The 22,474-nt window shown below is 44.1% G+C and overlaps 2 protein-coding genes across 2 annotated transcripts in view; both read right to left on the bottom strand.

Annotated features, from left to right (window-relative positions):
* The window catches only part of si:ch211-196i2.1 (collagen alpha-1(I) chain), a 71,681-nt gene extending 70,157 nt beyond the window's left edge, over positions 1-1,524 (bottom strand). Inside the window, exon 1 of the mRNA XM_037485505.2 lies at positions 972-1,524. Coding sequence (XP_037341402.2) covers positions 972-1,095 — 124 coding nt within the window. The 5' untranslated portion in view covers positions 1,096-1,524. The remainder of the gene's footprint in view (positions 1-971) is intronic.
* A 1,155-nt stretch (positions 1,525-2,679) lies between these two features.
* The window catches only part of cacna1bb (calcium channel, voltage-dependent, N type, alpha 1B subunit, b), a 120,870-nt gene continuing 101,075 nt past the window's right edge, over positions 2,680-22,474 (bottom strand). Inside the window, exons 36-48 of the mRNA XM_062559039.1 lie at positions 22,307-22,457; positions 21,869-21,996; positions 20,703-20,799; positions 16,227-16,332; positions 15,999-16,106; positions 15,495-15,601; positions 15,005-15,171; positions 14,061-14,193; positions 13,851-13,961; positions 12,059-12,097; positions 10,128-10,362; positions 6,335-6,558; positions 2,680-5,542 (exon numbers count right to left, since the gene is read on the bottom strand). Coding sequence (XP_062415023.1) covers positions 4,985-5,542; positions 6,335-6,558; positions 10,128-10,362; positions 12,059-12,097; positions 13,851-13,961; positions 14,061-14,193; positions 15,005-15,171; positions 15,495-15,601; positions 15,999-16,106; positions 16,227-16,332; positions 20,703-20,799; positions 21,869-21,996; positions 22,307-22,457 — 2,164 coding nt within the window. The 3' untranslated portion in view covers positions 2,680-4,984. The remainder of the gene's footprint in view (positions 5,543-6,334; positions 6,559-10,127; positions 10,363-12,058; positions 12,098-13,850; positions 13,962-14,060; positions 14,194-15,004; positions 15,172-15,494; positions 15,602-15,998; positions 16,107-16,226; positions 16,333-20,702; positions 20,800-21,868; positions 21,997-22,306; positions 22,458-22,474) is intronic.

The following is a 22,474-nucleotide window of genomic DNA, read 5'->3' as shown; positions in this document are numbered from 1 at the left end:
ATTCAGCAAGTCAAACATCTCTTTTGGGCAACCTAGAAGGAATCAACGCATTAATCACATTGTGTGTGTTCCTGAGTCTACTTGAGGCAAAAAGCTCCAACAGATTTAAGGGCTTTGGCAAAGGTGCATGCTGTGAAGGCGAGACAGCAGCAATATCATGCATTTAAGACTTGTGTGAATAGCACATTAATTAAACACCTTAGATTTAGGCTTTAAGGGATTCAAGTTTATAAGCAGACTTAGTCATGTTAAATTAATACCTGCGGGCTGGTAATTTGAATACAAAGTGTGCTCTAATAACATTCTTAATTTGTGTTTTTCTTTTTTTTTTCCTCAAGAAGTCACAGAAGTTGAACAAAGCTATTAAATGTGATATTATTTAATTGTGCTCTGACTTTAGAGCTCGCCAAACAAAGTTATCTACTCGGGGCCAACTTAAAAACACAAAGTTGGACGAGTCCTTGAGAGACAAGAGGAAGACTTTCATCCCGACACACGCTGCACAGAGCAAATGACGTAATGACCTCCAGCTGAGCAGAGCTGCGGTGACCGGGGGTCAAAGAGCCGTCACCCAGCGTGGAGCTTCTGTTCCTCCCGGGTCACAGCGCAGAGGATGGAGAGGAAGGACTGCAGCGGGATGCTTTCATCCAGGGGGGGGGGAGGTTACATGTGACACAGCAGTTACATGTTCAGGGTTTGGATGACGTACGAGGGCTGCTGTTAAAGGCACGCGCCATACGCGGGAAACAGAGGGTTAGCTTAGCGTTTACCTGTTGAGGTGCTAGCAGCAGCTATGTTAGCCCTGTGTTGCCTAAACATGACTAACGTTGGCCGGAGGAAACGTTTTAAAGAGTCGCTAATAATGGAAAAAATGTGGTTAAACCAAGTCACGTTAGCACGTTTATTGTGCACAGGTGTCTTACTTAAAGCGTTAGCTCCGTAGGCTCCACGGGGGTCTCAACCACTCTTACCTGTGTGAAGCATCCCGGAGCCGGACTCGCTTCCAAACTCCGCCGGTGCATCTTCAGGTGCGGCAGGGCTCGTCGTTATGAGCCCGAGAAGGCAAAGTGTCCATTTTAACAACCCGCGGAACATCCTCCAGGTTTGATAGCCAGTTTTTTAATTAAGATTTAACGGCATGCGAATGAGAGAGCCAAACAAAAAAAGTAATTATGCTTAAGAGGTAGTTCTCGTTAGACAAAAGTAGTTTGTTGGACATAGATGCGATGCAGAGAGTGACTTGTCATCCTCTTCACTTCTTCTCCTCCTCCTCCTCCTCTTCAGGCAGCAGCAGCTTCTCTCCTCTTGACCTGCAGCTGCATCACTTCACAGACGCGCCAAACGGGACGACCGAGGCCCCGCCCCTCGCCCGCGATGTGGACCAATTAAAACCCCGCAGGGCCTCCGCCCATTTAGTTCAGAAGAATCTCTGTAATCTGGCTGCGAATTGGGCTGTTTTAGCCAGTCAGATTGATCAGATTGATCCCTTTTGTTGGTCTCTGAAGAGATATCTGGGCTTTCCATCACCGCAGCATGAGACAAATGATGAGTGACCCATGAGCTGAGAGTCCCCGTAAACCTCTGTAAAGCTAAGGGGGCTACATTTTAAATCATTATATTCATTTTATGATACATCCAGATTTGACGTATTCCTCCAGAACAAATGATAAACACCAGGTTAATGTATCCATCACAAACCCAACCATTCTGTAGAGGAATTGAACTGGATGTAAACTTGAGTTCCTAGTTTCATCTGGACCTGCTACCAGTTGATTAAATACAAAGATTCAAGATCCAATGAATCCCTTATTTAATCTTTCCCTTATTTTTCTTTGGTAAAAATCCAATTATTCCACTCAGGTACTTATTTGGCAACTCTCTACTTTAAATATAAAGCTTTGTGTTATAGCTCAAATTCAATAAGATGCTTTCAAAACTCAACCGTAATAACAAAACAATCGTTACAGATCTAGATGGTGCACTTTCATAATAATACCTCTTTATTCAAGGACTCATACTTATATAAATTCTATGGATACAGTTCAAATGATTGAGGCAGAGACAGTCAAGATTACCCAGCAAAGGTCTCCGTTACTCCAGAACGTCTCTTGTGAGAAAGAGCCTTGCTTCCACTTTGGTGGCTCTGTGATATAATGGTATTCAAGCTAGCTCTTCATTCTTTTCTTTTGTCTTCATGTGAAAAAGATACGTTGTGCGTTAGTCAGAAAATACAACCAGAAACCAAATTGTACAAATCATGGATCGAATGAAGTCAAACAAAGCCTCTTTTTTTGTTTTGTTTTCATTCATTTCAGAACATGCCAACAGGACATGTCCAGAGGGGGTACTCATAGTTCATAGACGAAAGACGACAAACTGTGACGTCACCTTTAAAAAGAACAGAGCCAACCTGGAGTCAGACCTGACTGCGGCGTTTTTAGATAATCCATTAAATAGATACACAGATCAACACGTATGACACAGCAGGAATCTGACTTTGATTAAAATATATTTGCACATAATTTACACATTTGTACATTTGCTTAGACCAAGAGCACCAAGAGATTTAGACAACTGGACTCAAAGCCACAGTGACTCAAGTCTACATCTCAACTGTCACTTATTATAGCTAAATGTGCAACATTTGTTTTACTCAAATAGATCCCTCTCTCACGTGCAAATATCCTCACTCATAATTAGGACATTAAAAAACATATCCACACAACTTGTACCTATTCTCCATTAAACAACTGTATTCACCTGTATTATGAGTTTACGTTTGCTAAAAAACACCAAACCCAGCTGTTTTGTATCATGGTACAATAACTGTGAATAATTTAAAACGTAACTTGAATTTGGTTGTACATTTTAAAGATGTATTTTGTCAGAGTAGTACCTTATTTCTTTATCATCGCGATTATGATCAATTTTAAGCCAATGCACATAGAGTACACCTACTGGCTGCCATACAAGCAGCAAATTAGTATCAATCCACAGGTGGAAACAATGCTCAACAAATTGATTTTCTAGAGAGTCAACTTCAGTCTTTAATCCCTGGGAAGATTATCATTTACTGTTGTTGGCAAAAAAATTGCAAAAAGGGGAGGACAGGGGAATATAAAATATAAAAATGTATTATATAGTGAGAGATATTCACATATTGTTGGCTTTGGTCTTTTCATAGGATGTGTAAAACACAACAAAAGAATGAAATATGAGGGGTTTTTAAGTAGATATGTCATGCCCAGTGGGAAAGCGTATTCCCAAAAAACATACAGCGTGGTGTCCAGCTCAGCTCTTAGGGACAAACTGCTGGACCTTTAGACTCATGTAGAGCTGCACTCGTACCACAAAGGTTCGTTCATCCTTTTGTCATTGAGCACTAAACCCACTCTGTCATTCCCGTTCATCTGGCTTTCCGAGCAAATTTAAAAAGCATCAAAAGCTATTCAAAAACACAACTCAACCCAAGTCTGGAAAGAACAAAGTTTTATATTTCGGGAGGTTCTATCTGGGTAGGTGGCATGCAGTCAACTTGCCAACTTCACAAATGCCCTGTGATTCACATATATCAGCTTGGACAGCATTTGTGCCTCAGGGTGTGTTGTCAGTTAAGTGTACATCATTAGATACATTTACAATTTACAACTTTTCATAGAGAAATGTAAAACTTGTCGCAGTCACACTAAAGTCTGAACCTGGAGCGTCCATAGGGTAAAGCTACAGGCCAGATGAAGTGTCGTCTTGTTGCATAGCCCTATTTTAAAACCAACAGTCTGCGGCAACAACACAAGTCTTTATTGTACCTGTAAACACAAACAGTAACCTCTCCTACAAACCCTCACTGAGTTGGAGTCCAGAAGAGTCCAGAAGAAAGGAAATCCATAGAATTAGCAAATATGGCAGGGATGACATGTACACTTGAGGAGGCAGAACTTTTGTTGATTAGAAATAAAAAAAATGGCACTTTTCTGCATTCAGAAACCATTTCTACCAACTGTTTGGCAGTATATTTGAAAGAGAAAGGCAAATGCTTACCACACACCCCTAAGCAAAAGTACAGACACTATTTTTTTTGAAGTTCAAGACCCCGGCATGCACTACATTGCTTAGTTTGGATCTGTAATTCTGACACACCTACAACAAGATTCAGTACAAAAGTTTTTTTTTGCATTCTGTCCATTATACCAAATTCAAACTTTGTTCTCTACACCTTTTCTCAGCCGTAAATACTTACATCTCCTACTATATATATTCATATATATATATATTCAAGTCCATCTGACCAGGCTGCATCTTAATACATCTTGGAAAACGAGGCACTTAGTATTCAGCCACATGACGTCAGAACCCCAAAAATGTACACATGGTACAATTTACAAAAAAAGTGATCATGGAAACTGGGCTCTAGTTCCATTCCAACCCCTTCCTTTGTTTTCTAGCAGTCACATAACTCATTGTATCTCTTTAAGACGTTCATAAAATAGTTTCTAATAATTTACTTCGGCCCAAAATTGGAGAATACCCCAAAGTAAAAGCCGATGAAGAAAAGATAATTTGGCAAAAGCATCAACACAATCAAGTTGAAACTCTTATCTCACCCACACGGCAACTACAAACAAAATGAAACATACAAAAATGAGAACAGTGTCACGAGCAGCCGTGTTAACCGCAGTAAAGAGGCATCAGTCTGAAACCCCCCTCCTGGCTTCTATCTTCTGCTCCATCACTCATTTTACTGGCCAAGGCAGAATACTTAAGGGTCTTCACAGGTGCTATGATTTCAGTGCAAGTAAAGGGGGCAGAAAGTCATCAGTGTACTTCGTTTCTCAAAACATTGTTGTATAAAAAAGTAGAGTGACACTGCAAAGCTTGAATGATTTCTGATCCTCTTTTACAACACCTTCCAGTGGCTTTTTCCTCCATACATTTCCTTGGGTTCTCTTCGGCTCGTTGGACCCGACACGAGCCTCTCAGCCCCCGGTTAGCACCAGTCCTCCTCTTCCCTCTCCCTGAGACTTCCCGTTCCTCGGCCCCCAGGCCCGGACGCAGAGTTGACCCCGAGGGTGAAGTGGAACCCGTTTGGGACCGCGCCCGCCCTCCCCTGCGCGGCGGCGGCGGCAGGCGAAGCGGCGGCTCCGTGGGAAGTTGAGGCCGTGCTGGAGGCAGCGGTTCTGGCGGCGCGTCCCCTTCCATGGCTGCTCACAGTGTCCTGGAAGTCCTCTCCGTGGAGGGCCTCTTGGGAGGCCACCTGCGACTGACGGCTCAAATTGGGGTCCGAACCGATGCGGGTGACGGGTACCGGGGACTCGTCGGTGCCCCAGTGTAGGCGCTCGTGCTCTGAAAGGCCGCGGCTGCAGCGGGTGTGGTGCCCCGTCGCGGCGGCGGCCCCGGGCTGCAGCGGCGAGGAGTTGGCGGTCTTGTAGGACACGGCGGGCCGAGGGGTGAGGGGCGTCTGTGGGAGCTGCCTGCGACCGCGGCCTGGAGTGCTTGAACCAGAGGGGAGCGTTCCAGGGCCAGCTAGGACCACGCTGCTACCGTGCTGAGGAAAACACACGGGACAGGGGTTTATGCTTCGGTGCCCAGATAATTCTCACATACAGCGAGGAAACAAACGGGAGGTCAAAGAGCAGCATGAATACCCTGGTACCTCGCTGCAGTGAGGTAGTGTACTCCAGGGTGACTCAGTACACCGTGACATCACTTTTGGGTTTGGTTACAGGAGTAACAGAACACATTTCTCACCACATGCAACCACAAGCATCATCACTGGGGTTTCAGAGAGGTGAAACAGGCCTCATGCTTCTACTCAAAGGGGGTTTTATTATTCACAGATCCAAATTGTAGCGTTCATTTCCAGAGTAGTAATGGCAGCAGTTTAATTTACAGCATTTTACACGTTGGGTTGGATTTTCATTGGGTTGTGAACAAAAATAAATGCAAAAAAGGGAGAACACATACAAAATATTATTGGATGGCACAAAAAATTGTTGTGCATGTGATCCTTTAACCTATGAGGCCTGCCAAAAACCGACCACTGTTGGGCTATAAAAGCGTCTTAGGTAATATATAGAATTGTTCTTCTGCCACATTGTCATAAAATTTGGAGGGCAACAGTTCCTCCGCTGTGAGCCAAGTATGAGTGTGAGCCACCCAAAAAGCAAAATACAGCCCTCACCCCTCACAGGCGCCGTGTTAATTCACAGACAATGTGCCGGGGCAACAGAGTCAATACAAAAAAACACATTACGCCGCCCCCGAAACGCTGACGACCCGCATGGCGAGCACGACGCCACCCTACGCGCGGCGGGGCGAGGCGAGGCGAGTGACCGACCTGTTTGACGAAAACGGCGTCCTGCCCCTCCCCAGGAGACGTGGAGCGGCTGGGCCCCGCGGACTTGGTGTGACACTGCTCCCTGCTGCCGTAGCGCTCGCAGGAGTAGTAGCGCTGCTTCTCCCCCGCCGAGGAGTGGTGCCTCCGCTCGTGAGGCCGCCCGCGGTCCCGCTCCCTCGCCCGCTCTCTGGACAGGCCTTCGGCCGAAGGGTCGGTGAACGAGTCTGGAGGACGCCGCCGGCAAACGAAAACAAGAGAGGGGGGGGGGCAGGTGGGGGAACAGAGTGTGTGGTTTAGCTGTAACTTCATCTCGTCATCTCTTCTGAATGCGGAGTCTAATTGGACATTCAGTCAGCATAGTTGGAGATTAAAGATTCCATTATTTCCTATTTCTACCGCGCCGTTTAGGCCGTAACAAAGTAGGCACTTAAATAACTGCAGCAATGCGTTCAATCAAAACCAATGAAGAAGAAGTCTGACAGGTATTAAACAGCTTTAAACAATGGAACTGCACAGTAAAAACTACACAAGAAAACTGTTAGCTTCATTCAATCAAATGAGATTTATGGAAAAGGTAGATTAAGTGTTCAAAGAAAGGAGATTAAATCGGGTAGAACTTCAAAATCTGTCAAAGAAATAACTTCTATGTGATATATTGTATTTTTTGTAGAGACAATCCCTTTGAAACAGGTATGTTATTTTTCAACGATTGGCCTCAGTGTCCTTCCCCTGTGCAAGCATCAGAACACACTAACTCCAGACATGTACGTTGGCCTGGAAGTAAATGGGTTACATGTCACAGTTCAGCTGCATTTCCAACAGAAAAAACACAAACAAATCATAAGAGTTGTTGATCTAGTCTCGCCACTGCAAAACGTGCCAAGACATGTGAAAACATGTGCGCCAGGAGGAGGACTGAAGAGCGACTGCTGAGGTTCCCTCACTGGTGCTTTCTGCAATATTGTGATCACTTATTAGTTCTGCGCTACGTATCGTGTTCATGCGAGCTATTATCACACAATCACACATTACACTTCTAATTAAAGGCAAATGGCTCCTTGTGTGTCCGCGTGTTTCCATGTAGACCACGAGTGTGTGGCATGAAGCAAAGCACTGTGGGTAAATTGCTCTCTGGAATAATTCCAGTTTTTCGATTAAAAACCGTAACGACAGCAACACAGAAGCCTTTTCATCATTCTGATGTGTCACATCTGCCTCCAGAATGACAAGCTTCCCTCAATTGCGTAGACGTAGTGTTGGCTGCTGGATGTTCTGCTATCTCATCAAAAAGGGACTCATGAATCGCTGTGTTGGGCCTGTCCACTGTGGCCTTTTATCTCAGCTGTAAAGCCCAGCTGCTGCCCTCCAGCGTTAACATCTAAAAAACCACACTGCCACCAGCTCTCAGGCTGTAATCGCTCTAGCAGACGACCCCGGACGGACGTCATCTGCTATACTGCGAAATATAATAGAGTGTCCCACAACCCAGAGATGAGTCAGCATTTCGTCTCCTTCCTCTCACAGTGTTTCTATTCAAAGGGTTCCTGGTTGGATGCCAGAAGTAAGCTCAATTTATTGAGTTCTCCTCCATTAAATACTTAACATGGGACTTGAGAAAGCTCTTGTCTTATAAAATATTTGTTGCTAACAAGTGGCTAAATGAAAGCACCAAACCGTGACCGTGGAGAGGCCTCTTCGCAGCCTTTACTTTACACAACTTTAGACATGTAGTTCTACTCATAAGAACACTAACGTATCATATCGTCCCTTTTTGGCATCACCACGGCACTCAAAATGATTAGCTACATAAAGTCCTTTTTATCAGCCTTAAAGTGTATGATAGGCCTGGTGGTGAATTCATGGACACAACTAGCCAAGACATTTAACAGCTAAACCCAACATGTGAGGTATGAAAAAAGACTGAGAATGCTCAGCTGTCTCTCAAGTGTCTGAGCATCTTTGAATGTTATTACTTTAGATTTGTAGTGATGGTCTGCTAACCCAAGAAATACACTCTGTCTTTAATTATTTACACGCATTTGGCTCTTCAACTTTGAAAAATATATCAGCATCACAATATGTCCTACATATGATTTACAATCCTCTTGTACAGAAATGTGCCGTTTACACACTTAATATCACTGACACTGTCAAATCCTACAAATATCTGTGGTATACTTATACCTAGCCAGGCAAGTCTACCTTTCAAACAGCATGTGGCAGAGAAACTAGAGACACAATGACCTTCTGATAGTGGAATGAACCATGTTTGTGTCTTGAGGGCAGAGAAGGGATCAGTCAGTCACTGCACCCCTTGCATCACCCTGAAGGTATCCTCCTTTGTTCTCACCCTGCTCTGCCTTTACACAAGTTGTCATTGTGCTTTGTGTTATGTGACAGGATAAAATGTGTCATACTCATCGCTGTATTGTAAGAAGACCTGTCCTCACCATCATAATGACCACACTCCATACATATACTATGTATTTATGTATGCTTCCTCAGCATATCACTTCTCAAATTCAAATACTCAACTCAGAAACAATAACTAGCTTTTCTCTTTAATCAGATGTATTGATGTCAGTGATTGCTCTAAATGCTCTTGTCATATCTGGCTTCATGTTCATTATGAACTTGTGTCTGTCTGGTTATTTTTGCTGTATGTATTCATCCTTTTGTTATCTCTGGCGCTTGTTTTTCTTTCTCTCTGCTGTACGCCGGTATCTCTTGCAAACGATAGCGCGATAGGGTGCTTCATTTATTTTTTATTCATTTTTTTACAAATCTTCCAAATAACGCCAAAATTCAGCTTAAGAGTGAAACATGACCTCAGTGATGGCAAAGAGCCAATAACTGCTTAAAGATTTTGAAAATTTGGTTTGCAAGGGATTCCTGGCCAAGACAAATGTTCTCCAAAAGTAAAATAAAGATAATTGAATTCATGTACTGTTTGTGAGAAGTTGAAATAACTGCAGTGGGACGTCTGGAAATCTAGGTGTACATTTTCTGAATGTAACTTACAGTCAGAGGGAACAAAGGCAGCAACTGATGGAAAAAAAAGGGCCAAAGGAGATTTTCCTCTGAGAGCTCACAAGTCTTCGGGCTAATCAGATGGAAGGGCTGACATGTAAAATCCCTGGAAGCGCAGCACAGAGCCCTTCAAACTACATAACCCGATCATGGAACTTTAATCCCATAAAGAATTTCTGTGGCTACATCGTTGAGACATCTACAAGGGACGGCTCGCTTCCCAACGCTCCCTTTCACAAAGAGAGACAGCGATTTTTCTACGTGGATACTCTGTTGGCTGTATGGTGTGAATAAATATTGCCGTGTTAAACTAAAATGTGCACCTTAATTGACTAATTCAATTACTTGTACTTTTTAGCGGGGCAAAATGTTACAATAAACTATCAGAATTTGAAGAAAAAAAACTATGTTAAAAAGGTTAAAGGTTGAAATAATCCTTTCAGACCAAACCATGGCGTGGTAGTGACCTGTCAGGTAGCCACCCACTAAAGCGATCACTGCCTCTTAGAGTCTATCCCACTCTAAATGGACCATAATGCACTAGTCATGCTGAATTGATGAAGACTTGAAACCGGGAATGAGGGCCATAACGCATGTTTACAATGATAACCATGGGAATAAGTCAAGTGTGGAGTAGGGGCCACTTCCTCATACACTCCTATAAAAGGGACTTTTTTTGCTGGCCCCTTGCTGGATTTCAGAAAGAATACCATTTGAAACCATTTCTGCTAATGACCAACCACATTCAATATCTCCGTCTCACCAACAGTGCTGGACGGCTGCATTGACTCAGCTCTGTCCAGGAACGTTTGCTTCTTGTCCTTGTCCCTCCGTCTATGGCAGCGGTGGTGGTGGTGATGGTGGTGGGCCCTGTCCTGGCCCTCGACTTGGGCCAAGCCGGGCCGTTCCAGGTCATACTCGGACAGGCCGGCCTCCTGGTAGCGCTGCGGCGCCACCGAGGATGCCGAGCGCCGGATGGGACTGAGGTCAACGATCGGCTTGGAGATTGAAAGAGAAAGGTGGAGAGGCGTGAGGAGGAAAGTGGAGCGGAAGGGCGAGCGTGGTGGTTTCAGCCAAAACCACTTGTACTGGATCACCAAAATACCCACAACACACAAAAAGACACAACCCGTGGACGGCCATCTAGCGACGATCTACCCGTTCTTCTCCGGGCACACACGTCAGAAACGTCGGAGAAGAATGTTCACAAATCTGCGACACAGCTCGAGTACTTACTGTTGCAGAACTCACACGACCTGTAAGACAGCAGGTGTCTCTGCTAGTGGACACAGACGAGGTGGGGTGCTGACACTGGCCATTGGGGCATTTTTTAATATGCAGCTTCTAACCTTGGAAAGAAGTGTGATCCCTCTGTAAATAGCCGCCACTAGTTAATGAACACGTCCTACTTTACCTTAAGGAACGCGCCAGTGAGGCTATTTCAGAGAGCTGGGGGTGATAATATAATATAATATTCTGTAACTTTGTTCATCTGTTTTTGGCCAACTATAAGTAAATATCTCTATCAAGGGACTAACTTATACTAACGTATATTCTTATGATAACATATTTTTATCAATAAACATTTGGATTATAATGGCTGTATCAAGTATCAAGAGGAGTTTTACGTACAACCACCAATTTCTAGTAATTCTTTAAATAATGCTTTGAGGACATTGCCGGTCATCCCACCTCGTTCTTATCTTACTGACCGGCACAACTACCAGACCGATGTGATAGGGAACAGGACGAGCAGCTACGTTACCACCCCACCTGCTGGTTAATGCCCAGATCTGATGAGTTTGGTAAAACATTTTTCAGATGCTTACAAATAGATCAGTATTTACTACGGTTCCTCTTGATCTAAAACATATTGTGTTGAGATCAGAAACCTTGAATGATGGTGAACTAGGGCGGTCGAGCTGTTCCTCTTGTTCCTATACCCGGCAGCCTAGGCCCAGAGCTAAAGTCAGGGACAACAATATCACAGCACTGAGGAAAATATCCATATTACAAAATCATTTATCTCATAAGCCGTCTTAAAATCTTACTTTTTAGATAAATGCCGTAATATGTGATTATAAAAAGAAAAGAGGTTCCCCCAGTTCCTCTCAAACTACGAGTCTGGAAGTGAGGGTAAAAAAAGATTCACGAGTTTAGTTTTCCTTTCTTGTTTTAAAAATAAGATTTTAAGACAGAAAAGGTCGGACACGTTTTTTGTTTGGTTATATCAAAGAAAGAAAGCTACAAGTACTGTCCCTGCCTTGTTCCACAATCACAAACCCACCAACAACAAAATAAATACAAATCAACTACACACTACATAATAACTCAAATACAGTACACATAACCAAATGTGTCCAAAGTGTGGTGCTGTACTGCTGTAATCAATGGCTGTAAAGCAGAGAGTGCTTGACATACCTGGGATTCACATACAAATACTTGTCCAGTGATTTGGGAAATGTGGGTGGAAGGTGTCAATTTGTGTGTTGCATGTAATGTATCTATCAGCAGTTTCATGGAATGACCAGAGTACACTGTATATGTGGGAGGGTCACTTTGTCCATGATGACAGGAGGGTTTGCACTGAGATGAGAGGAGCACAAACATGAGAGGAAAAGCAGAGGGAGAGGGAGAGGAAGAGGGGAGCTGGAGGAGAAGAAAAAGAGCGGTGGCACAACAGGTGGTACATACTGCCAGGTGGGTCCCAGGGACGTGGCGAGGGTGGCTCCGCTATCAGACAGCACACACAAAAGGGAGGTGGGCAAAACATTAGCACAGGGGCATCGAAATTAGGTCAAGGGAAAGACAGGAGATTAGAGAAGGGAGACTCAGGCTGGGACATTCTATTATCTTATTATCCATAAACCGGATTAAAGGACCAAAACGGCAATCCTGCTGACACCTATTGAGTGTGTGTGTGTGTGTGTGTGTGTGTGGAAGCCTGATATAAATTCTTCCTCCATTGTTCTATTGTTGTTAAAAACGCATCATTGTTCCGTCTTTAAAGCATAACAACAGAACAGAGGGCCGTGCACGAAGGACTAACGCATTAACAAAATAATATAAAATAACACCAGCCTTTATACTAAAGAGAAAGAGAGAACGAGAGATCCAAATGCAACATAAACATAAGGAAAGCACGCGTTGTGTGTTGTGGTAGAGAGCCGGGAGACAGAGGGAGAGAACGGGAGACAAAAACACAGAGACAGACAAACAGGGAAACTAAACAGACAACAACAGACAGCTGAGACAATCCAGGAAAACAGTCGAGTGATGGACACAGAAATCTCCCTGACATGACATCCATATGCAGCAGCTACTGTAACTAACAGCATGACAGTAAGACAAGTACAAATAAATAGATGGAAATGAGGGAAATTCATTCAAATAACTAAATAGATCACCACAGTCAAGCAAAACAAAGATGGGTTGTAAATAAGGTGCATTAGTATATCATTTGAAATGTACAAAAGATGAATGACAGCATTTATTAGATAGCATTCTTTAGATTTTAACGCTTTCTGTAATTAATTTCTACATGATCAGGTTAGCGTGATGAAGGTTAATACTTACTGCAGCAGGTGAACACAGAATCTCTAGTTTAAATTGTCGACCCCCGACCACTTCACGATACCCCACTTATGTCAATGCCTGATAAAATTGAGCCACTTGAATTCATTTGCAAACGGAGGCAGCAGATATTTGGATACTGAGGGACCAGAACTTTCAAATCATAGAGTTTGATGATGAATTCAAGGTGGTACTGTCAAGAAAACCCAAAGTGGCCAGTGGGTTTTTTCATAGTCACATTACATGTCATTTAGCTGACGCTTTTATCCAAAGCGATTACATTGTATTTTAACCTATGGCCTACATTTTGTCTGGGGAGCAATTAGGTGTTGGGTGTCTTGCTCAGAGACACTTCGGCATGGCACATGGGGCAGCCGGGATTCGAACCGCCAGCCTTGCAGCGCATCATACTACTCCATGCGCCACCAATTACATCACTTGCTAACATAATAGCTTTACTCTGCTTCTCTTCTGCAGTAATTTAATAACTGTCTTATTGCATAAACCAACAACTAAACTTCCAACCAAGATGTGCACTAACTTGGTTACTAACTCTGCCTATCCTCAATAGCGATTGGGAAATTGTGAGCGTGCAGAGGTCAAGCAGAGGTCAGCAGGATGAAGCAGATGTGAGCTGACAGTGCTTCTGTTAGTGCACGGCTGTTTTCACAGAGCGGCATTGCACCAGACTTTCTCAGCCACCTGTTCATTGCCAAAAAAACACATTTTTACCATTTTCCATTTCGTCGTTTGATAATTTCTTCAAAGCAAATCTCAGGCATCCAGCGTGCGTGCACGCATCTTCCAAACCTTACATCATCACACCGACGCGGCTCAAGCAGCACACAACTGTGACGGATGCAATGAGATCTTTTTCTGTGAGCAGTAAGACTAGAAGCCCTGAGGAGCTTACGTAGTACTCAGCGTTGAGTCGGGGCAGAGAAGCCGCTCTGCTGTGGCCTTCCAGGCTCGGATATTCCTCTGAGTCGGATAGGTTCTCCACCTGCTTCAGTTCAACAAACTCCTGCCCGGAAAGAGAGGAAGTAGTATGCATGTATGTTTAGAGGCAACTCGGCCGACACACACAGTTAGAAAGTGAAACAACATTCAGCTGGAGGAGTACCTGAGGTCTGGTGGAGTACGGCACGTCCTCCGACTGGCCTCTCTGTAGTTTCCTCCGGGCTTTGGGCCTCTGTTGTGCAGCCTGAGAGACATCACCGGACTGGGAATGTTTGATGGCACTTCTCTGGTTTAGTCTGTTTGCAAACACACAAGAGCCCGGGTTGTATTGTTGACACCTGGTCAGCGCGATAGGATAAGGTAAACATGTGTCAACTGACTTACAAGGCAGTAAATGCGCTGGATGTCAGTTAACTGTGTAAATGTACAGCGTAAACAAAATGAATTACGGCTGTACGTGTAAATTGGCACAATTAAGTCCGCAATTATACCATGGCAGTGCGTCCTGCTCCATGGCTTCTATGTCTGTCTTGCTTTGAAAGGTCCATACAGGGTGTCAGCAGCGGAATTAAGGGACCTGCTAAAGCCCAAAATGTACTGATAATGTTGATCACCCAAACCAGGGTCTAACTGTCACTGACATCAAGAAGTGGTTCCACATGAAATACGTTGCCATGGATGGAGGGACACATCATTTCAGATGATCATGGCGATTTGGAAGTGTTATTCAGACACTTAATAATAATGGTGATATATGGGTTGTTTATGATTGCATGAAGATTCATATGTATATATGTATAAATAAATAAAAAATTGTAGACACACTTATTAAGTGTGATTTCAAAGCTAAAATTGCATCAAAGAAATGTCAGCACGCCAGTTGTACACCACTCCTACGACTCCTACAAATTTGATTCATAACCGGAAAGGACTACGAGAAGATCAGGGAATACCTGAAGTTATCCTAAACCGGAATTCCCACCATCTTTAACGAGCGGTTTCATTAATTAGGCCTTTTTGTCATGTACACAATATGAATTCAACAACAGCTCAGCCCTGTGCGGATATGTTCCGTGTATGTGACATACACGGAGGACATTTGCTCACAGTGAATCCCTGTTGACCGAGGTGAGGCTGGTGGTGGGCAGTAATTCAGGCTTGACTTCGGGCTCAGGCTGAGGTGAGAGAGGCCGTTTGGGGCTGCAGATCGGTGGCTCTACTTCCTGTATGTGAGAGAGGGGCAGCATCGGACGGAACAAGGACCCCAGTTTACTCTGAAAGGCAGATTAACAGCATACGGTCAGTAGGAGGTCAGACAAAATTGTCATCAAGCTCAGTGTTGATATCTATTTTAGGCTGCTGACATGAGGTTTAAAATGCTAAAATTATTGCAATAACAAGATTATTCATATTTTTATTCAGTGTTGTTCTATGTTAAATATCTTAAGACAACAAAGGGAATGATGCACGTGTTAGTGTTAGTCTTGTTTAATCAGGACTAGAAAATCATGATAAACAAAAAGAAACCAACAGACTTGATCTCAATATTGAATTATACCGGTCACTATTCCACTAGTGTTTTCACAACCCACTCTACCTGTTGTCCCCCTGAATGCTGCTGCTGGAGTCTCTTGGCACAAGTCTGCTTATAGTGGTCAAAGATCATAAGAGCTGCATAGACTTTCCCCACGGTCAGCTCATTGTCTGGAGAGGACAGAGACAGAGCGAGAGACAGTTTGTGCCTGTGGCCAGTAGGTGGTGCCGGACGAGCAACAATATACCTGTATACAACTGTCAAATAATAATAATAATTCCTTAAAATACAATAGGTTCCTTTAGGACTAGTCGTAGCGAGGACCCTAACAAGCTACACATTACCAACTCATTTGTACCTCTACGTCCTAATTTTGGTTTCCAACGCAAATATTATTATTATTATATCATTTAAAGAAGACACAATAAGACATATGGATGAATTAAAGTAAAGAAAAAATCGATCTGTGAAGTGTTGGGAAGTCAAAAGACTTTAAAGATGAAGTTATAAAACAAAGAGGAAGAGGGAACAGGCAAACATCTGGGTTCCACTAGAACTTTGGCTCACATTTCGGCGGCGTCACCAGCAGGTCGACAGTCTTCTGCGACAGGCTGGGCCAGACTCGGTGTATCTCCCTCTTCAGGTCAGCGTCGCACAAATGCTGCGCCAGGACGCCTGAGGACGGGCCCACAGACATGTCACGTGACATCTGCACCACGGGTGTCTACATTTACATCAGAGCGTGGGTTTCCGGCCCCAGAGTGCGCAGTGGATTTTGAGGTTTCAGTCGCTCACCAGATGCCAGTTTGATATCCAGGGCGGTGCGAATCAAGGCCATCAGCGTGGAGGTGAACTGCACCGTCCTGTCTTCTGCAATGGGCATGTTCATCCTCACCAAGCGCTGAAGGGAATGGAGGGAATCAGGAAGACGCAAACAGCAAAGGAAAGTACTTTGTACAGCAGCAAAACCTGTAGTTTATGTCTTTCAAAAGAAAATTTAAGTGGATTATTTTTCTGATTGCCATCTTAATCGTTAAAGAAAGAAGCCCCTTTGAAATCCCCACAGTACAATTTGTGTCTTGTTTTGTCTCATTAAAAGTCCATAAGCCAAATATATAAAATTCCTAATGATCCTCACATTACTAACAGCGAAAGCGTGGCATTCTTTTTGTTAAATGACTTGTTATGTTTTAATAGGGATGTTAATTAATTGTCCCTCAAACTATTTATCAATGAATCTGAACCCTCTTTTTTCTTTAACCTTACAGCATGAAGCGCTTTGGGGCTGCTTCTGTTGCTATGGCATTTTATGAGATTGTTCCAGTGGAAGAGTAGCATGCTTCTGCTTAACATGAGAACAAGCAGCGCTTCCACTGCTGCTGGAAATGCCTTTGTTCTGGAAAATAATAATATAATAAACATAATAACGTGGGTATCTTTCACATGGCAGTTATGTACAGGTTTTGGGCGGTTTGTTGGACAAAACAAGCGATTTCAAAGAGGTTGGCTTAAAGGAAAGGTTGAGATTTTTGTTCATAGTCACGTTATTCTCTACAGTAAACGGCAGTCGGAGCGGCCCAGTCCAGAGAAGCAGAGTACCAGCAAGGGAGCAAAGCAATGTACGGCTGTGGCTGGCAGCACCAGCATAAAGACTTTAAAACAGCTGTAGAAAAAAATAAAAATCATGTGCACTATATTCTGAATACTTACTGCTTCAGCCCTTCCTCGGGGGACCTGCAGCAGTTTTCTACGCTGCCTTAAAGCCAGCTGACTAAAGTAAAGGTAATTTTACCTTGCATAGGTTGGGAGTTGCTTCTCTGTGTGACTTTGGTGAATCCCATTTCAAACATGCAAGTCACACAAAGGCCCGGAGCAGACGCGCCGGTGTTATTGCTCTGCTCCCGGGCTGCTGCTTCTGTCTGCTTCTGCAAACTGAGGGCGTGCTGAGCGCCATCTACTGCAGATTATACACAGACTATAACCACTTCTGACATAGTAGACTAAATGATGAACTGGCTAATCAAAATAAAAGCAGTAACTGGCAGCCCTACCGTGCAGGATGTTTCTATACATCCAAGCAATTATCATCAGCGAATTCTGGCACCGCAGAGGCTCAGTTATGACTATTTTATTATTATTCCTATCCTAAAAATAAACCAGCAGAAACCTTCAGCATCAATTGACATCATGCATTGCTTCTGGATCAATGCTGAAATTAAACAATCTGTACACGTGTGCATGCTTGACTTGTACAGCACATTGACAGTGAGGATGAGGGTGGGTAGGTGGGGGGGGAAGAAAGGCACGGAGGTGAGACATCGAATTTAAACAAATTAGGATCTGAAAGGCGAAAGCAAAAACCATCAGACACATTTGTGAAAAAAGATAGAAAATGTAGCTAACGGTTTCCCTCAAGGAAAAAGTATATGCTCTGTACTGAGCAACAATGCAGAGAAGGGAAGGGAGAGATGAGAGGAGGGGGGGCAGGGGGGCTTAACTGGAATGCCTCTACATAAGTCTTGCATCTTTTTCCCAGAAACAGAGAGTGGAAGAATGGCAGCTGTAGACTATGAGCATCAGACAAAGCACCTAAAGCACAGAGGATGCATGCTTGTCCTCGCGTACATACATACATGCGCACACACACAGACACACAGATGAGGCAGAAGAGAGTGAACAGATCCCTAGAGTGCGTGAGAGACAGATCATTCATAACAGGGTTAGGCTCAGCCTCAAGACAGAAAATGAGACTGAACACAAGAGGGTAACGGGGACAACCAGGACTACCGGGAGGAGATGTGTTCATTAGGGAGGGAGGTTAACAAGGAGCACCATCAATAGTGGGAGGGAGGGAAACTGTGTGTGTGTGTGTGTGCGTGTGTGTGTGTGTTTTTGTTGATCTCTGCCGATTCACAAAAACAGGAGTTAATTTTGGATGCGTGAGCACGTCAGACCCAGACATTATGAACCTGGGGAAGGTCAGGGCTGTTTTAACTGTGATTGGTTTAGACAGCTGTGCACTCAAACCATTCCCATTGAGTCTGTGAGCAGCAGGCACAGGGACTACCTGAGGATTGTGGACTTCATGAGTATAAATACATATCATCTTTAGATAAATGTCAGCGGCAGCTGATGAGAAGATGCTGAAATGTTCCCTAAATGTCCCTCCTCACAGAAATCCCTCAATAATTCCTGATAAACGTCTAAATCCAGGTGAGATAGCAAACTAAATATTTTGTTCCTTTGGCAAATCCATCTGTTTCACTGAAACTTCTTTTTACAAAAACATTTTTTCATTGGGGTGCTATTTGACTTTATACGTATACACCAACATCCACTCTCAGTCTCTGTCTCTGTTGGCGGCTTAAACAACTTCAATAGATTTTTTTTTTTATTGTCTGTGCCAAACAAAATGCCAGTTATCCAGCGTGATGAGTCTTGAAAGATACAGAAATGTCTTGTTCTCATGTCTCCACAAAAGGCTGAATGAGCACACAGTAGCCTGTCAATCAGAGGGGACATTGGTTCTGGCCAGACTGGAGACATTATTGAGATCACAAAACAACTATTTGAGATGCAACCTGGCGCTTGATAACAGGTACAAATTTAAAAGGCTTTCACTTAAGATTGGCGCAGAGTAAGGTCCACTCCTGACAACATAAATGGGGCTCAGTCGCTACCAACCCCTGAATTAAAATATCTTGCTCTTTAGCTGCCACATGTCCCACTCTCCCCTCCAGATAGTCACCACCTTTGTCTGTCCGTCCCTTGATGCTGGCCAGCTGGAGTCCACAACATTTAATAGCTTGCAAGCTAAATGCGGCTAACTCAAAAGGCTAAATATTACGTGTTCACCCTTTGGTAGATGGAATGTATAAACAAGTCCTTGCAGAGCCACACACACACACACACACACACAAAGAGCTTCACAGATGAATAGAAAGAGCAACACGACATCAAGCCAGAAGACACCGACCGTGACACACCGACAGAGGCCTGAAGATGTTTGACAGGTGGAAGCAGGGAAAGCAGCAGTTACTGCGAGAGGGAGCGGGGAGGAGGAGGCGGGGGGGGGGGGGGGGTGCTTCTACCTTATAGGCGACGCGAGGAGGACATTTCTTTCCCAAACCTAGCGGGGGGGACATGTCACGAAGCATCTCGTACATGTCGCGGTAAGTCATGCGGCCGCTTCCCGGGGGGGAAAGATGGTAGAAGGCCATGTGAGGAGGAATGAAGAGTCCCAGGAGATGGAGTGTTGAGTATAGAAGGGGCACATGAAAAAAATAAAGTCCAAAAGAGACAATGGGAGGGGAAGGGAAGAGGAAAACACAGAAATCCTTGTTAATTAGATTTCCAGGATATCATGGATCGGAATGCCATCCGGGTTGGATCAAAGGATTCAGGAATGGATTCCAGGAGGAGGAGGAAGGGAGGATGATCCAGAAGTACCTCTGTGCAGAGATGCTGGATGTATGGTGAAGACAGGCATTTGGGAACGAAAATCTTTTTAGAATAAAACATTCTGCCTCTGAAAGCTCTGAGAAGTTTGTACAAAGAACTCCTTTCCATCAGGTGCAAGCACCATGCAGCAGAAATGCACAACTATTTCAACAGTTGACATTCTGTTTTTTTTTTCTCCATATTACAATATTTTTTCCTTTTCATATTCCCAATCCTCAGTACCAGTGAATGTTGCACAATGGGACATCAGTTGAGACCATGAGTTCAAAAGGCACGTGGGGATACGGAACATACGGATGGAGAGTTGGATGCTGCTGCAGGTGTTTTGACACTGACTTTTCAAAAGTATCGGACATCCACATTCAATCTGACTATGATCAAGGAGCTGCTACAAACCTTTCAGAGCTACCTTTCAAGGTCATCATCCCAGGGTCTCATGACCTCTCATTAAGATGCCCTCTGTTTCTGCATGCTAAGAGATGCTAAGAGACGTTAGCAGTAACCAGCGTTAAGTGGAAACAAAGCACACAATGCTCTCTTAACTTCCCGCACTTCTATCACAAGCTGTGTTTAGAAGCAGGGAAACACTGACGTCCGTAGAGGCCTTTTGTGTGAGCCTGACTTGCGGCATTGTTTCCCGCGTTCGCCGTGGTTACCTGCCAGCTGGTTGGTGGAGAATTGATGCACGTTTGTTTGCTTGTCTAATCGGGTCATTCTGGGGCACCGCGGGGGAATGAGAACAGACGATCACAGTCCGAAAACACCACAGTCCATTTGAAGAGAATTCAAGGACTGTGTGGTAGTGCCAACCTTATAAGCCACCCTGTTGGGGCACTTCTTGCCCAGGCCCAAGGGAGGCGAGATAAAACGCAACAATTTGTACATATCCTGATAGCAAATCCTTCCGCTGTAAAAGACAAGACATGTTTAGATCACAGGTTCAATACATATGAATAAAGTTTGTTAGCAGGCATTAACACAAGTAGTAGCATCAGGAACAGAGTAGACTGATTTTGTTTTCAACTTTTCTGACAAAATGTTTTTGGTGTAAATTTGGACTTTTGAAAGTCACATGTTCGTTTACTTTTCATGACCTTCATTTAATCATTACAAAATAATAGAATTAGAAATATTTAGTGGATTTTAGAAATAGCATGTAAAAGGATGAGTGTTTATTTTACTACTTTTATTTTGCTATTTCTTCATGCAGCAAAAAACAACAATTTATTTATCTGCAAGGGACAGCAAATTGTCAAAAAACCCTTTTACAGAGATATACTGTATAAAAAAAGGATAAAAAGAACAAACTCACTGCTTAAACCTGACATAAAAACGAGTTAAAGCAGTTGAAGATTGTCTACTACAGACAAATCTGAGTGCAGCTCATTTATATTCAAAGGAATAAATAATAATTCCTCCCCCGTAATGTCTGTCAGGAGATTGCAATTTTATATTTCACATCTCACACCTCTCCTGGAGTCCTGACTCACTCAAGTGAAGCCTTGGTTAAAACTAAACCAGCCTTACATAATCTCAGACGGATTACTCCTCGCCTGCCTCTGGTATCGTGCTTCAGTCGCGTTAAACAGCGTCAGTGTTAGGGGCAGAGAGGGCGCTGACATCTACCCGTATTCCTCCCGTTGGAGGGATAGAAATACTTTGTCCTCAAGCCGCAGCGACCGACGGAGGAGATTTGGATCGCGGCGGCTTAGAGGCTGGAACGCTGGATCCACACGCATCACTCCGGCCGACAGGCGGCTTGTCGCCAGCCTCGGCCTCATCTGGGCTCGGCCTTTAGGTCGTTCACCCGCTGCCGCTAAAGCAGGGTTTCTCGAATTCTCTGTGACGGGGTCCTCCTGGAGGAACTATTGGCTTATGGTTCCTCACTACACAGCCCTCCTCTATAACACAGACACTAGCTGACATCAGGGGCGGTGGTGTGGATGTGCGGGTCAGAGGTCAGCTGAAGCACTTACCAGGCTGCAGGGTCGTACTCGGCCCACACACGGATGAATTCGTCGAGGTGATGCGGCCCCAGGATGGAGGCGTCTCTCGTCAGATACTCAAAGTTGTCCATAATGACAGCGACAAACAGGTTCAACATCTAGTAAATGTGTCAAATAAATGAATGGTAAATGCAGGCAAATCCCAAATAAAGTCCCCAGGTCAAGTGCACAGACAAGTCCCATATCAAGACAGGTTAGTCGGAAGCTTGGGAACAATGTGCTCTTCCCATAATAACAATTTCACGGAATTCAATGAGAGGACCATCTCGGTGATGTGTTTAGCCCAAAATGACCATTTGCAATATAAACTTTTGCGATTGAATTGAAGTTTTACAAACTTCCAACTAGCAGTGGATCTTTCCGTCAATGACAACCCTCAGTATGGCCTCTGTTTTTCTTCACACTGACCAGGAAGGAGCAGAGGAAGATGAAGGAGACAAAGTAGAAGTAAGCAAAGTCACTCCCACACTCCTTCCCCACGGTTCCCGAGTGAATATCACACGGCCGGTTGCTGAGACACGCTAACATGATCTCATGCCACGCCTCGCCCGTCGCACTCCTGAAACAAACACACGG

Source organism: Pungitius pungitius, chromosome 18 (assembly GCF_949316345.1).
Source record: "Pungitius pungitius chromosome 18, fPunPun2.1, whole genome shotgun sequence".
NCBI lineage: Eukaryota > Metazoa > Chordata > Actinopteri > Perciformes > Gasterosteidae > Pungitius > Pungitius pungitius.
The sequence above is the reverse complement of the archived record's forward strand: the minus strand, read 5'-3'. Positions and strand labels throughout refer to the sequence as shown.